The following is a 14,621-nucleotide window of genomic DNA, read 5'->3' as shown; positions in this document are numbered from 1 at the left end:
CTCCCTTCTTTGATAAGCAGACTTTGTTTGCAGATGGTAGACTCTGGAGGCAGCCTTTACTGATTAATTCACAGCTCCTTCCAACAGCAAATCAAGCTATATGAATGATTACTTAAGTCTGTACTTGCATTGCAAGTTATGCCAGTAAAATGGTTAGCATTTAAAATAAAAATCACATCTGAGACAGTTATATTGCTACAGAAATGAATGGCTACAAAGTCTCAAAATAAAAATTATTTTCCTGTTTTATTCCCACACTTTACTCATACCATTGTTGTTAACATAATTACAAGTAAAGAATCCTGAAAACTCTTAACTACAAATTTTAATACAAGTGAAATTACTCTTCTTGCTACAATTCCGAAAGTATAATATGTTTGCAAGTAGTATGTTATACTTGAGTAATATATAATTTTTAAGTAGTTTAGTAAGTGGAATTCAAGACACTGATCTGTGCAATGGGGGATGTCCAGAGGGATGTCAACAAGCTGGAGAAATGGGCTGACAAGAGCCTAAAGTTCAACAAGAAATGGTGAAAAATCTGAACCCGGTGAGGAACAACCAGCACATGCTGGGGGCCATCCTACTAGAAAGGAGCTTGGTAGAAAAGGACCTGGGGATCCTGGGGGCACCAGGCTGACCGTGAGCCAAGAGCACGCCCTTGCAGCAGCGGAGGGTAATGGTATCCTGGGCTACGTTAGGTAAAGTATTGCCAGAGGTCGAGGGAGGTGCTCCTTCCTCTCTGCTCAGCACTGGTAATACGGTTACACCTGCAATATTGTGTCCTGTGTGGGTCTCTCCCGTACAAGGTGGTATGAGCATGCTGGAAAAGTCCAAAGAGTGCACGAAATTATGGACTGGAGCATCTCCCATATGAGGAAAGTCTGAGAGAGCTGGGACTGCTCAAGCGTCAAAAAGACAAGGCTTCGGGATGATCCTAATAATGTCTATGAATACCTGGAGGGAGGGTGCAAAGACTGAGCCAGGCTCTTTTCAGTGACAGAACAATGACAGAAACACCTCTGAACGTAAGGTGACAAGAATTATTATTTTTAACTGTGAGGATTACTAAGCACTGGCACAGCTTGTCCAGAGAGCCTGTGAAATTTCCCTCCTTGGCAATGATCAAAAGCTGTCTGGACATGGTGTCTGGGCAACGAATTCTAGGTGGCCTTGCTTGAGCAGAGGTGTTGGACCAGATGATACCAGGAGATTCCTTCCAGCCTCAACCATTCTGCAGTATCATCTAAAGTACTCACAGAAGTAAGCACCAAAACAATGTAACTCTGGCCGGAAAAACAACGATGTAGCAACTGTGCAATTGGGCATCACCTTACAAAGAATTAAAGGTTCTTCACAAAGGATTGTGAGAATTTCAAAATGATTTTCCATTTCCCTATTGCTTGCATTGCACAGCTGTAGTGGTAGATAAATAGTATTTTGGAATGTTCACACCAGAAAATTAATATATGCTGGATTTAAAGATATATAATAATAAACTTGGTTTATGATAAAGATTTTTGCATGACAGCATGCTTGACAGCAGTGGAACTGATCAGTTAGTGGCAGTTGTTCTCTCCAGAGTATCACTTCTAACAATAAAAAATAAAAAAACCCAGACTTTTCTCCCGTTTGGTAGGGGACCTTACGAACAATAAGGGTTTAACTTAGATTAATCAATCCTTACCCCCTAAAAAGCTACTAACAAAAGCCAGTATCATAACAGCACTGTGGTTATTCTGTTATAGGCCTCAGTAGTTAGCAGCAGTACAGAACAGAAACAATTCTTTGCAGTCCTAGTGTCTATGCAGCACATCCCAAGCCCTAAAGCTCATTAGCTCTTCCAGCTGCAGACTTGAGCAAATAGTCTGTTTAGCCCTAATTCCATGTACAATGCCACCACATCTTTCTCCCAGTAACTTTCGACTTGTGGCCAATTTCAACCAAGTATGACAGATCAGCGATCTCAAGGTTATAAAGTGCCTTGAATTTTTGTGAAAAAAGAAATGATCAAAGAGCCACACAAATAAGAGGATAGCCAAGCTGTTAGCTCCAACAGTAATCTGTTCTAGGACCTAGCAAAAACTAATAGCTAAAAATCAACATTTGCTTAGCTCAGAACCAGCCACTGCATATGCAGCTTTTCTCCATGAATAATAAGGATCTGAGGTTATTGTGTGTGTAAAACAAGAGCTTGGAGAGAAAAAAAAAACAACTTCCTTCATTCTTTACTGACACTTTGTAGCCACCCTATAAAATTTGTGTTCCTCTCACAATTTCACATTTGAAAGTTATCAGGGCACAAATATTCCAAAGTCTTATGAACACATGCACCAGATTTTCATGAAAGACCAGATCCCGTTCATATCAGAACATGACACATGTTAGCATAGGAACACCTGACCTGGACCAGAAGCCAGTTACTGAATCAAGGCACAACCAAGGCATCAAACCAAGGCACAGCCAACGTGGAGTACAAGGATTTTACCTTAAAGAAGGAAAGAGCTCATATTTGAATTTTTCTTGTGTTTTACACACAGAGTGTCTTTGATAATATTCCCATAATGCTGAAGTTATTAACACATGCTCCAGCTGGCAGTTCCTATGGACAATTATAAAATTATATGATGATCTCTGGAATGCTCTGTCTAGCTTTTGATTTACGACTGAGGTAGCATATAGATGAATAAAATGCAGAGAGCATGACAAGCAATTTAAAAATGGACCTGAAATGGACACTGTTAAGGGCCACCTAGAATCTAGCCTAATTTCAGCAAGGGAGCTTTGTATTGGTGTAACAGAGATCTTGCCTACATTTGCATAACAACTTTACACTAAGGTAGTCAGATGGTTTTGGCATGATGCCTGCTTATACAAAACATGAAAATAACCTTTAAACTGTCTTTTGCAGTTGGCTCAGCATGAACACCTCCTTTCATTTGGTGGAAGGATGATAAATGGGACAAATCTTTCAAATTGCTTGTCACCTCTATCATTATAATGAGCAAAACCAAGATTCAGCCATAAACTAATCCCCTCCTACCATTTTAAATATATAAGACCCCAATATATAATTCCATAAATTTGTTGCTCTTTGTTTTTCTTTAATTTCCTTTTTTAAAAAAATTTATTTATTTCAATCAATGAACATCTTTTGGAAACCTCTGTTATATGGGGGAGCCTGACAGCAGCAAAGAATTCTCATCTGAGGAGCGATTTCATTCCCCTCCATTCCCCTGGGAAGTATCCTAACTCTAAATATGAACAGCCATCTAGCTGCCTCCACTCATGAAAGAGAGGAATACCAATGTTACGGACTGCCACATGAATACAAAACAAGTCCACCTATATTAGTCTCTAGACTACAACTTTTGTAAATGTCTGATTAAAAAAGCATAAACTTAGAAATTGGACACAGGCACACAATTATCATGAAGTCATTACATCAGATTCTTTGAAGATATCATTCCAGCTAAAAGACAATGCATCTGATAAAGAAAGGAAAAAAATAGATCTAATAAGAAATTAGTTTTATCAAAATAAGATTGATACCCCAAAATGCAGCTTCTGCTATGTAGAATCAAAAGTACCCTAGAAAACTCAACAATCCTAAAAGTGCATTAGAGGGGCAGGCTTAGGCTGAACTGTTTAACTTACTTATTTATAACTCAAATGGCTTCTTTTTCTGACTGCAGATATAGGATATTGCAGTGCTGCAGACTACACTAATATGCAATGTAAATACTGAAGTTGGAAAATAGTACTTTGCCTCAAAAGAAGCTTACAGGGTGGATTGGATTTTAAGATTAGTTCAAACTCTACTCTTCATAGATTTATAGTAAGAAGCTATAGTTAAACTGCTTTATTGCACAGAAGATAAAATTACATACAGAACATAAAACCATCAAAAACTGTATCACAAAGTACTTAAAAGTGTCAACTATAAATTAAACCATAAATCAGTCAAAACTGCAACATCAGGAAGCAACAATTACAGATATAAGTGTTCACTCTTTAGTAAAAAAACAATTACTGCCATATGCTTGAAGTTCGGGGGATTATTTTTGTGTGGTTTTTTTTCTTGTTTTATTTTTAAAGAAGTGTAACACAAATAAAACTAGTTAACCTGTTGCTTATTTATAGAAAGTGTATTTTTAACATTAACTTTCATGTTCCAGGTGTAGCAGAAGTTTATATAAATAACTTATATTGGAATTCTAGGAAGATTTCACTAAATTTGCTCTTTACTTACTTTACATTATCATGCACATTTACATAGTAGGTACAGAACTCTTGCAAATTGCTCACAAGCATTTTGTAATATCAGTTATGGAAAGTCTATTGTTACAACATGACAAACTTTTAAATCAAGTAGCTTTATTTTCTAGATAGAAAATTAATAGAGTGTCTTAGAGGAAAAAATCTAGCATTCAAAGAAAGCTGACTGAAGTACACTTAAACACGGAACCAGACTCGATAGATCTTACTTTCAAAAATATTTTCTTCACACATTTCTGACACAGGGATTCACCCTGTTCCTTCCCCATCTACATCTGACAAAGAAATAGTCTAAGTTCCATTAACTGTGGCCCTTCCAGATTTACTATTCATATATATTCCAGTCAAGACACAGAGGTATCCTGTACAGATGCATTTCTGGCCTGTAGTTCATTGACAACCATACCTGTGCCCCACCCTTCAACTAACAGTACTATAGGGAAGGGAGGCTACACAGTGTCTTATAACCTCACAAGCAGAATCCATACGATTTTAGGACTTGCTTTGTTGCAAGTTAGGCAACTGTCTCATAATGTTCTAGTTCGTTTATTCCTGCATTGACAACACACCTCATACAAACTGCTGCAAGGATCCTAAGGAGAGTGAGCTAGCTCTCACCAAACAGTTCTTGGTGCTCCTCCAACAGAAAACACTGCACAGTGTTACATATTGAGTTTCCTATACATTTCCTATACATTTCTACTGTGTGTACATGACTTAAGTTACAACTCGTGCTGGAGTAACATGATGATTGTTTCCAAACACCTTTGATATATAACATATAATCCAACACAGGCTAGTAAAGGCTAGGAAAATTTTGGATTAACACATCAACACATATTCACCTTCCACCACTCCCATTTTGCATGCAAGTGGCCTAATTAAAGTAATTCTTGTACAGGTGCAGAAGTCCTACTTTCTACTTTTCTAGGAGCTGTTGACTTGAGCCAAAACACATTTTGGGCAGTAAGGACAATATCGATCCTTTTATTATCATGTTGGATACAAAAGATTTGAACAGTCAAAAGCATTATGCTTTTTATAAAATGTGGTACTGTGAGAGGGAATAAAAGGAAAAGCCCTTGTATCCTGAACCAGAAGGTAGTTAATGAAGATGGAGGTCATATAAAGACTACTAGAACTTCATCAGTCCAGGTCAGTATAGATGATCAACTGCCTCTAATCAGCATTTGAAAGTCATTAGCAAAGACCCAGTAACTACACAGTAACTCCTTCTTTCAGCAAATATATAGTTCTAGTCAAATGATCTCTGCAAATTTAGCCTTTACCTGAAATATATGATAGACCTCTAGTGCCACAGTGACACACCAAGTGCCACTAATACAGGGCTTACCAGTATCACAGCTATTAGCTTTCTGAAATTTAGTGCTGTCTGACAAAAAACAGACGTTCTTCAGGATCTGAAGAGAACTGGTAATATAAATGAGGAAAAACTCATTGAGTTATATAGGGGGGGCATCCAATAGTAATTTCTAAACTTTACAAAACAGCTATAATTTAAAAGGTTCCTATAAAGGAGATATTTGTTTCTCAAAGATTAGGAGTACTCCCCCAACACCATGTGAAGGGAAATAGACTTAACAAGAAGTACTTTTCTTTCTCTCACTCAACAAAATTCCTGGGGAATTTTTTTGGCTGACCAAAAAGGCATTATTATTTTTAAGTAAAACAAAATGAAGAAAATCAGTTATTTCAGGGGTTTAGACAATGGTAAAACATTTTTTCCAAAAATAATAATTTTAATCACATATTGCTGGGTTCATATTTCAGTTCTTTTCCATTTAATAGCTGTAATACAATCAAATAACATTTAAATGTATATTGCGAGACAATGATTAGTTGTAGATAATTTAAAATGCTGTCAAATCATCATAATCAAGTATTTGCTAAATATTTTTAATATTTAAACCTTTTGTTAAAACAATTCATAAAAATCACCTATTTAGAGAAACATACCTATAGAAGTCTCAGGTTCACAATAAGATTACTCCTGGTTTACAGTCCAAGCAGACTGTATTTCTCACGTATGGACTCTTTCCCATTAACTGAATGAAGGCAGAGCTCCATCAATCTATTCGACCAATTCAAATTGGCCACAATGCACAATCTAAAATTTTACCACAAATCACCAGATTATCGTGTAAGCAACGTGAATTGTCAAAACATACCCGTTTTTTTCCGATGTTCTAAGGAACACCATGTCAGATGGGATTCGTTGATTCTGAGAGGAGGAAAAAAAAAAGTACATTTTTTCTAAGTAAGAAAAAAAATAAATTCCAATCAAATGTCCAGTAAGATCTATCACCAAAAGGTCACACTTGGATTGAAACTCAATTAAAATAGGATTTCTCACAGTACTTTACATTCAGCATTTGCAATTCAGAAATCAATATTTTCGAAAAATTATACAATAAGCAAACAACAGTTAATCCTTTCAGATGCTCTTTATAAGTGAATCATAAATACCTGAAGAACATATAACATTTCTTAACTGAAAACACTACTTCAAGAATATAAACATCCAACTGAAATATCTTTTAAAATAATTTCACTGAGTAAAACTCTGACATGTAGTTAGCATATATAATAGAAAAAAAAAGGTGAAATTTAAAATATCTGTCTTGGCACTCAAGTGGCAAACATAACGTATATCAAGCATTCTCCTCTCTCCCAACACACACAAATGTACAGAAGGGAAACAGCAAACCAGGGAACAGCATTTTCCTATTTCATGTATCTAAAATGACCAGAATTTCTTCCTCACTATCTAAGGCATAGAGCCACATGCATAGTTAGTGCCTCTGCACACCTGTTCTGCCATTTCCCTTTCCAGCACAGAACTATATGTATCAAATCACATTTTCAATTATTTGTTGACCACGGAAAGGCCAATCTAAGCCTTCACAGGTTCAACAAAATGAACAATACCACCCTCCCACACACACACATGCTATCTGCTACATGGCTACCCAAATCCTTAGCTCTCCCTCCACTTGTTCTCAAGGCATCTACCAGCACTAGATACACATTGCCAACACAGGGTTTAGGAATGAAAAACTGGAAGAAGTAAAAATAACCAGCACGTCAAAACCTGAAAAAGATACAGGACTGGAAAGATAAAAAGCAACATACGAAGTCGACAGGGAACAGAGTGAAGAGTGGACAGAGCAATTAGAGAAGATGCTGCACTGAACTGCAATTTCTTTCATCACAACTTATGTCCAGTACATGCTGTACAACTTGATATTGAAGTTACACACAGAGATTGATTTGGATTTCATTTACAGACTATCTTTAACCAATTTAAGAAATCTCAGTTGATTATTAGCAATGGCATTACAAGTTTCATGCACAAAAATATTTCCTAATACTTGTTTCTGATTACTTTTTAAGAGGATATAGCGCATAAATATTTTTCATATAGACAGTACCCCCATTTCAGAACAAATTTCAGGTTTCCCCTTTATACTTGGTTGATATTGCCTTGAAAGCCACTGCATATCTCGAGGTCATCATCTTTTAATTTTTAAGAGCTCTACTGTCTAATTGAGTGGAAAAGAAAATATATATAGTGAGAAAGCCGACCACAGCATACATGAACCTCAGAATTCAGTCTTAAAAAACTGACCAAATTTACTAAACATAAAAAATTAAGGGGCTCAAACTGGTATCTGAGCATTTCAAAACTATTCAATAATTCCCTATGTCACACTTCAATTATAATCAAACTGCAAAATTGATACAGCAATAATAATTCAATTGTAGCTGTATTTTGAGCATTAACTACCAGCTACAGAAAACTGGTTAATTATTTTGTATAGAAGAAACAGCAATGCAGATGAGGTCAAGCTAACCTGAAGAGCTGAAGGCATTAAGCACTGGAGTATCTCACATACTGTAAATTTTATAAGGATAATCCTAATCACAATACCTTGATTCACTGAATCAGAGTAGAAGGCATGAATTGTTACAAAGACACAACTATCAAAGAAAAACATAATGGGTTCAAAATTATATTTACATGAAATGCAAGTGCATTCAGCATGGAGCAGCCCTGAAAGCTCTTATCCCAGGAAAAGCCCAAACCACAGCATTAGGAAACATCCAAAAAAGTTTGTAGAAGAAGGGGGGTATTTTTTGCTTATTTGAGTCAACCAGTCCTCCATCTCAACAATTAAGGACACAACACTGCTATAAACGGAAAGAAACCCAGCATTCTCAAACTGCTTTCATTCGAAACCAGATATGTATTTTTTTTATTTTTAACCCTCCACGTTTTACTTTAACTGGAAGCTGCACTTTGCTTTCATCACTCCAAGCCAAAGAAAAATATTTGAAATACATACACTCCCAGTTCCCTCCAATAAAACAGCTCAAAATACATCCGTCCAGATAAATAAACACTGCTTGGTATGACACTCTGTGTGGGACCTCCAAAATATTATGCCTGACTATCCATAAAAATCAGTTCAGAGCGCGAAAAAATTCAGTCTCACTCACAATGGAGAATAAATATGTATTTACAACAGACAACAGCACTGAAGCTGATGCTTCTTCCCTGTATGTAATGCTGAACTCTAACATTTGCTTCAGTCACACAGCAATATATTTCTAATCGAAACATCCTGGATACTATAGGCAAAGTTTTCCATCACTCCAAAGAAACCTTCCCAAGATCAGCATGCAGCCACAACAGTGCCACTTGGAATAGTGTGATCTGAATGGATCTGCCAGAGTCAACTGGCAAACTATGTGTTATATGGGCTTAGCTTTGAAAATAAGATGATGTAAACTCTCTGGGAGGCACGTACTTCTTACCACTCCCTGCAACATACTCTCGAGGACATCAACTGAGAAATGGGACTGGAAGCAACTATAACTGTATCCACTATGGGCACTTCAGTAGAGAGGGGGCACAAGGGGCCACACAGAGATGGTACCATCATAAGCAAAAATGATGCCTGGAAAACAAGCCATTTGGGAAACACTAGAGAATAGATGCACATTCTAGTTTACCTAAAAATCTTATGTAGGTAGCAAAAAACCCTCTGCATACCTTAAAATTATGCATTTCCATGCACGAATGCTTCCTGATTTGCAGCAATTTCCATTTTAACTCTTTGTGCTTTTACAATAAAAATAAAATTCATGTGCTTGTCTGTATGCCAGCAGTATTCACCTTGAAGACGTTGCTCATCTGCAACTAGTACAGCAATTTTTTGCATCTTGCCTCATAACACATAATAATTATACACAGAAAAAGCTGCGGTAAAAACATTAACCTTAAACTATATTATTATGCACCTATTAGATGAAAAAGGAGGAAAAGGAAAAGGGCAACTTGAAAAATTAAATAATTCTGTCCTTAAATGACAATAACAATTAAACAGATATCCAGTCTTCATATAGATTAGCTATACATTTTTGCAGCTTCCCTGCCAGCTCTGACATAAATCCATTACGCAAGTTTCAGGTTACTGACTTCATGCCTACAAACTTCCAGTTACTTGTAAACAAGCTAAAACACTTGACCAACATTCAAAAATTTTACAAAGTAACAGTCAACTGATCTAATACCAAATTAAACAGAAATTCTAATAATACGAATGAGACATCAAGTTTCTATAGTCATTACCAGCTTCCAGAGGACATGTTTCCCATTCAGTAAATGAAACAGTCACCTGGTACATGCTATTAAAGATTCAGGTACTTTATGCCTGACAAAATTGGGCAGAATCATAGAATAGCTCAAGTTGGAAGGGACCCGACCCATATGGATCACAGAGTCCACTCCCTGCTCGTTTGGGGACTACCTAAGACTAAATCATTTGACTAAGAGCATAATCCAGGCACTTCTTGAACTTGGACAGGCTTGGGGCCATGACCACCCCAGGGAGCCTGTTCCAGTGATCAACCAGCCCCTCAGTGAAGAGTCTTTTCCCAGAATTTTCCCTGACACAGCTTCATTCAAAGAATCAGAATGGTTTGGGTTGGAAGGGACCTTAAAAATCACCTAGTTCCAAATCCTCTGCCATGGACAGGGACAGCTTTCACTAGACCAGGTTACTCAGAGCCCTATCCAACATAGCCTTGAACACTTCCAGAGACAGGTCATCCACAGCTGCTCTGGGCAACCTGTTCCAGTGCCTCACCACCTTCATAGTGAAGAATTTCTGGGTACTGTCTAAGCTAAACAGACCCTCTTTCAGTTTAAAGCCATTACCCCTTGTACTGTCACTACATGTCCTTGTGATTCCACTTCCTCACTGATCACCAGAGAGAGATCAGCAACTCCTTCCCCCACTGCCTCCACGATAGACTGCTATTCAACTAGTCATGTGAATATTTTCTTATTTTAACAGAAAAAATGCACATTGACTTTTGCCTCCTTTCATGTTCTCTCTGCTCCTTTTTCTTTCCTGTAAAATAATGTAAGCTTTTCTGCAAAAATGTATCTGAATGTATCCTACTATGTAGTGAAGGCTAGAGACCGGTTTGTCTTTAAAGTATTTAAAACTGACATCTTGTTTTTCATCAGGTTTTCCATATTTTGGAAGTGGGCAGAAAGATACTGCAGGAGTAGTAGATAGCAAAAAATATTGTCATTATTACTGCTGACACTGAAGAGCAAAGATACTCCTGCAAAGACATACCTAGTCTCTATAAAAGAGTGACTACACAGAAACAGATGGCAAGTATGCTACAAAAACCTTTAACATCTCATTATGGAGAAAATGAAATTCTGTTGTACATTGTCACAGACAAACAGCAGCAATATGTCAATCATGTTAGCCCTCTCATGTCATATTTATCAAAGCAGAACAAGTTAAAATGACAACACATATAACTTCAAGCACTCAGAAACCCATGAAGAAACTACGTAATCTCAATTACCATGGAGATGAAGCTGGAAATGTTTATTGATATGTACTGAAATTTGAATATATAAGTCACAAAAATGACTTGAATACTTTGTTTTGCTCAAATTCAGGCAGAAACAGAGCTCCAGAAAAGGAGGGCTTCCATTTATCTCACTGTTTGCAGACTTACAGATTCTGTCCTAGAGATCTAACTACAGCAAGACTACAGCAAGACAATGGTCAACATAAGGTAAGTGCCTCCTCCGCTGCTGGGTTCCCATGAGCAACTCTACGTCATCCAGGAATACTAGCCAGATTGGCAAACAAGACCCATAAACACACCTATACTTCCCTGCAGCACAGGCTGCAATATTCACTTGAAAAATATGGCTTCTAATAGCTTTCAAATTTCTTTTGCATTTTTTGCACATTATTATCATGAAATTGTTATTTACATAAGCTTTTCTAGTTCCCTAGTCAGTCTTCCAGTTGCCCTTAATTGCCAATACCTACAGTCCCTCAGAATTTTACATTTACTGTCCTTTCTCCTCATGTCATGCAATGAACCGTCTACTTTTCTCATTGACTAAAATATTCCCGCTTGCTTCTGAGTTATAAATGGAAGAGGGACTTCCCAATTGTCTTCCTGGATCTACATGCTGTGCAATACTGCATGCTAGCATTAGCTGCAATCCTTGCAAATACTGGATTAACTTCATTTTACACCAGAGATTAAGAAAAACCCGATTGTGTCCCCTTACAGCTCCAAGAAAAACTCTCAAGGTTTTAAGATAAAGCATTATAGTTCTGCATGTTTTTAAACACTACTATGTGTTGTTACTATTAAGGTTGTTACATAAATGTGTAATTATTATTAACTAAAAGTGTTAAGTTTTATATACTCTTCATACCTCCAAAACATATTCTTAACTGTCAATACGCTACAGTGTCTAAATAACAATATCTGAACCCATCAACTCCTCCCTTCAGTTGTGTTATTTAGGATCAGTCCGCATATCTGTGCTCCCACTGGAAACTGAAAATCTGTCTTAACACAAAACAAGGAGAACATCTAGATATAGCTTGCCTGTTCAAGGCAGGGGACCATTTTTCAGCTTCCATATACAAATGTCTTTTAGCTTTTAAGAAACAGGCAATATTTTCATCTATTCAGGCTTCTTTCTGCCCTAGTAATAGTGCACTTCAAAATATTCAGTTGGAACAACAGATATATTACTTGAAACTAAACTGTTTTAAGCACATTACAGTCACTTAAGAGATACTTTGAAATTAATTAGAACTATTTTAAAAAAGACAATAATCAGAGGATATTCAAGGTTTAAATCTAGAAAAGCCTTTCACTTAAGTTGTTAGTATTTGTGATGCAGTTAACATATGGATCTTCAGCTCAAATGAGTCATTAATTTCACCGCAGAAATACTGTTGATGCATCTACCAGTCAAATACAATGTTAACTTGTTCCTCTGCCATTAGAGTGAGCAATTGAACATTTCACTCCTGAGTGGTTCTTTGGCTCAAGAGTCATACTCTGAAATTGAAAACTGCTTGCTGCAACAAAATACACTTCTCAAAAGAACCAGAAAACATTCAAATTCATTAGTCTGAAAGCACCCCCAGATAGCTCAAAAGAAAAAAAAAAAAGCTGCTCTGCTGGGACAGTAAGGAGTTTGTAGCTGAAATACAACATTCAAACAATTACATGCATCTTATGGAGATACCCAAGGAAAATCTTCCATCAAAAAGAACACTACTCATTATTTCCCTACATCCTTAAACATTACTTTTTTTTTTTATTAGAAACTTCAGGTACTCACAATATATGAGCTCTAAGCTACTTCAAACAATTCTGAAATAGATGATAATGACCCTCATACAATAGATGATAATGACAGATTGATCTCCAAAGTAACTCAAGTTTTTCAAATTCTAGTATAATCTAACAGACAGATGGATCTCAGTAAATTTTGGGGAAGGCAGATTACCTCTACATTCTATAATAATTAATTTCAGGTATAGAGACTAAAGAGGCCCAAAAAAGCTCCCTAATAAAAATCAAAACAAATATCTAATTCTCAATCTCCTAGAAAAATCTGGAATAGGTGCAAGCAAGCCCCTGCAAGCTGATTCCACTGCACTCTAAGATAGCAAGGGGTAAGGCAAAATAGACGTGAAGGCCAGACATATTAGTGCCTAACTTGTGGATGCTAGTATATGCTGCCCAGACAGGTCCCAAAAGATATAAGGTACACAGAACAGACAAAAGGAAAGCTAAAAAGAGCAAGAAATAATGCAAACTAACATGGAAAAAATATATATTTTAAGCCGAGAGCAGCAAACCAAATGAGAGCTGGGTGTATTCTTCTTTCTTTAGACTACAGAAGAAACAAAGGAAACAGAAGCTTTCCAAAACAAGCAAAAGCAGATACAAGCTTCAAGGTGCCTCCTTCCAGCATCTCCAAGGACTAGCTCTCTAACAGAAAGTGTGATGAGAATTACTTGATGGCACACAGAAAGTAAGTCATCACCTTTCCAGAATTAATGTAAGTAAAAATAGTTACCTCTGAATTCTAAGGTCACAATAACCTCTTAGTAGCCCAGAAAGGCAACTGAAATAAGCAACAGTCTTTATTGTCATGTTAACATAGAGTGAAAAAGAATTCACAGCTCTCACTCACCATTTGCAATCAAACTGAAAAGCTTTTTCTCCCTTTTTAAAATATATAAACTTTCTTATTACTTAATTATATATATATAGCTAGATACATACTATGATTAGGTAATACAAACATTTTATATATATATATATACATATATATATATATAAATACATACACATAAATAAAGCTTATCCTTGAAGGTTTCAGACAGAAAAACACTGATTTGAGCATCAGATGGAAGGTACCAGTAATCAGACAAAACATTCAGCACAGCAAGTCAGGGAATTTAATTCTGTAATTGTATTCCCTTCACAAGATAGATTTAAGCATATAATATATTTATATTCATAAAATATATTTATATTCATAAAATATAAATGGGTACATTTAATTAAGCTTATAATTAATTCTAAAATAGATTTCCTTGAGGATTCTCAAATAAGACTTGAACTGAAACACTATCTAGTTAATACTCCACAGATAAGTACCTTGATACACTTTTCTTCAGAAGATAATTAGCATGTTAATAATCTTTAGGCTTTAAAATATATTTTAAAAGTATCAACCTTTTCCACTATGATGAGGTCTCCAACTTGTATGTCTGAACTCTTAACTTGCACTTTACCTTAAAAAAAAAAAAAAGAAGAAATGTAATCAACTTAGGCAGACATTAATAACAAATAAGAATATAAATCCCAGAATGCACAAATTATTTGAAGATGGTATTGTTTGGTGAAAATGTTACAATTTTTACAAAACAGATTTTTGCTGAACACGTTAATAA

At 36.2% G+C, this 14,621-nt stretch overlaps 1 protein-coding gene across 1 annotated transcript in view; it reads right to left on the bottom strand.

Annotated features, from left to right (window-relative positions):
* Nucleotides 1-14,621, bottom strand: part of ATP9B (ATPase phospholipid transporting 9B (putative)) — a 156,606-nt gene that overhangs the window by 101,832 nt on the left and 40,153 nt on the right. The window contains exons 6-7 of the mRNA XM_032684665.1: nucleotides 14,404-14,462; nucleotides 6,470-6,520 (exon numbers count right to left, since the gene is read on the bottom strand). Coding sequence (XP_032540556.1) covers nucleotides 6,470-6,520; nucleotides 14,404-14,462 — 110 coding nt within the window. The remainder of the gene's footprint in view (nucleotides 1-6,469; nucleotides 6,521-14,403; nucleotides 14,463-14,621) is intronic.

The sequence above is a fragment of the Chiroxiphia lanceolata genome, chromosome 1, assembly GCF_009829145.1.
Source record: "Chiroxiphia lanceolata isolate bChiLan1 chromosome 1, bChiLan1.pri, whole genome shotgun sequence".
Classification (NCBI taxonomy): domain Eukaryota; kingdom Metazoa; phylum Chordata; class Aves; order Passeriformes; family Pipridae; genus Chiroxiphia; species Chiroxiphia lanceolata.
Note: the sequence above shows the minus strand (reverse complement) of the source record. Positions and strands in the feature narration are given on the sequence as shown.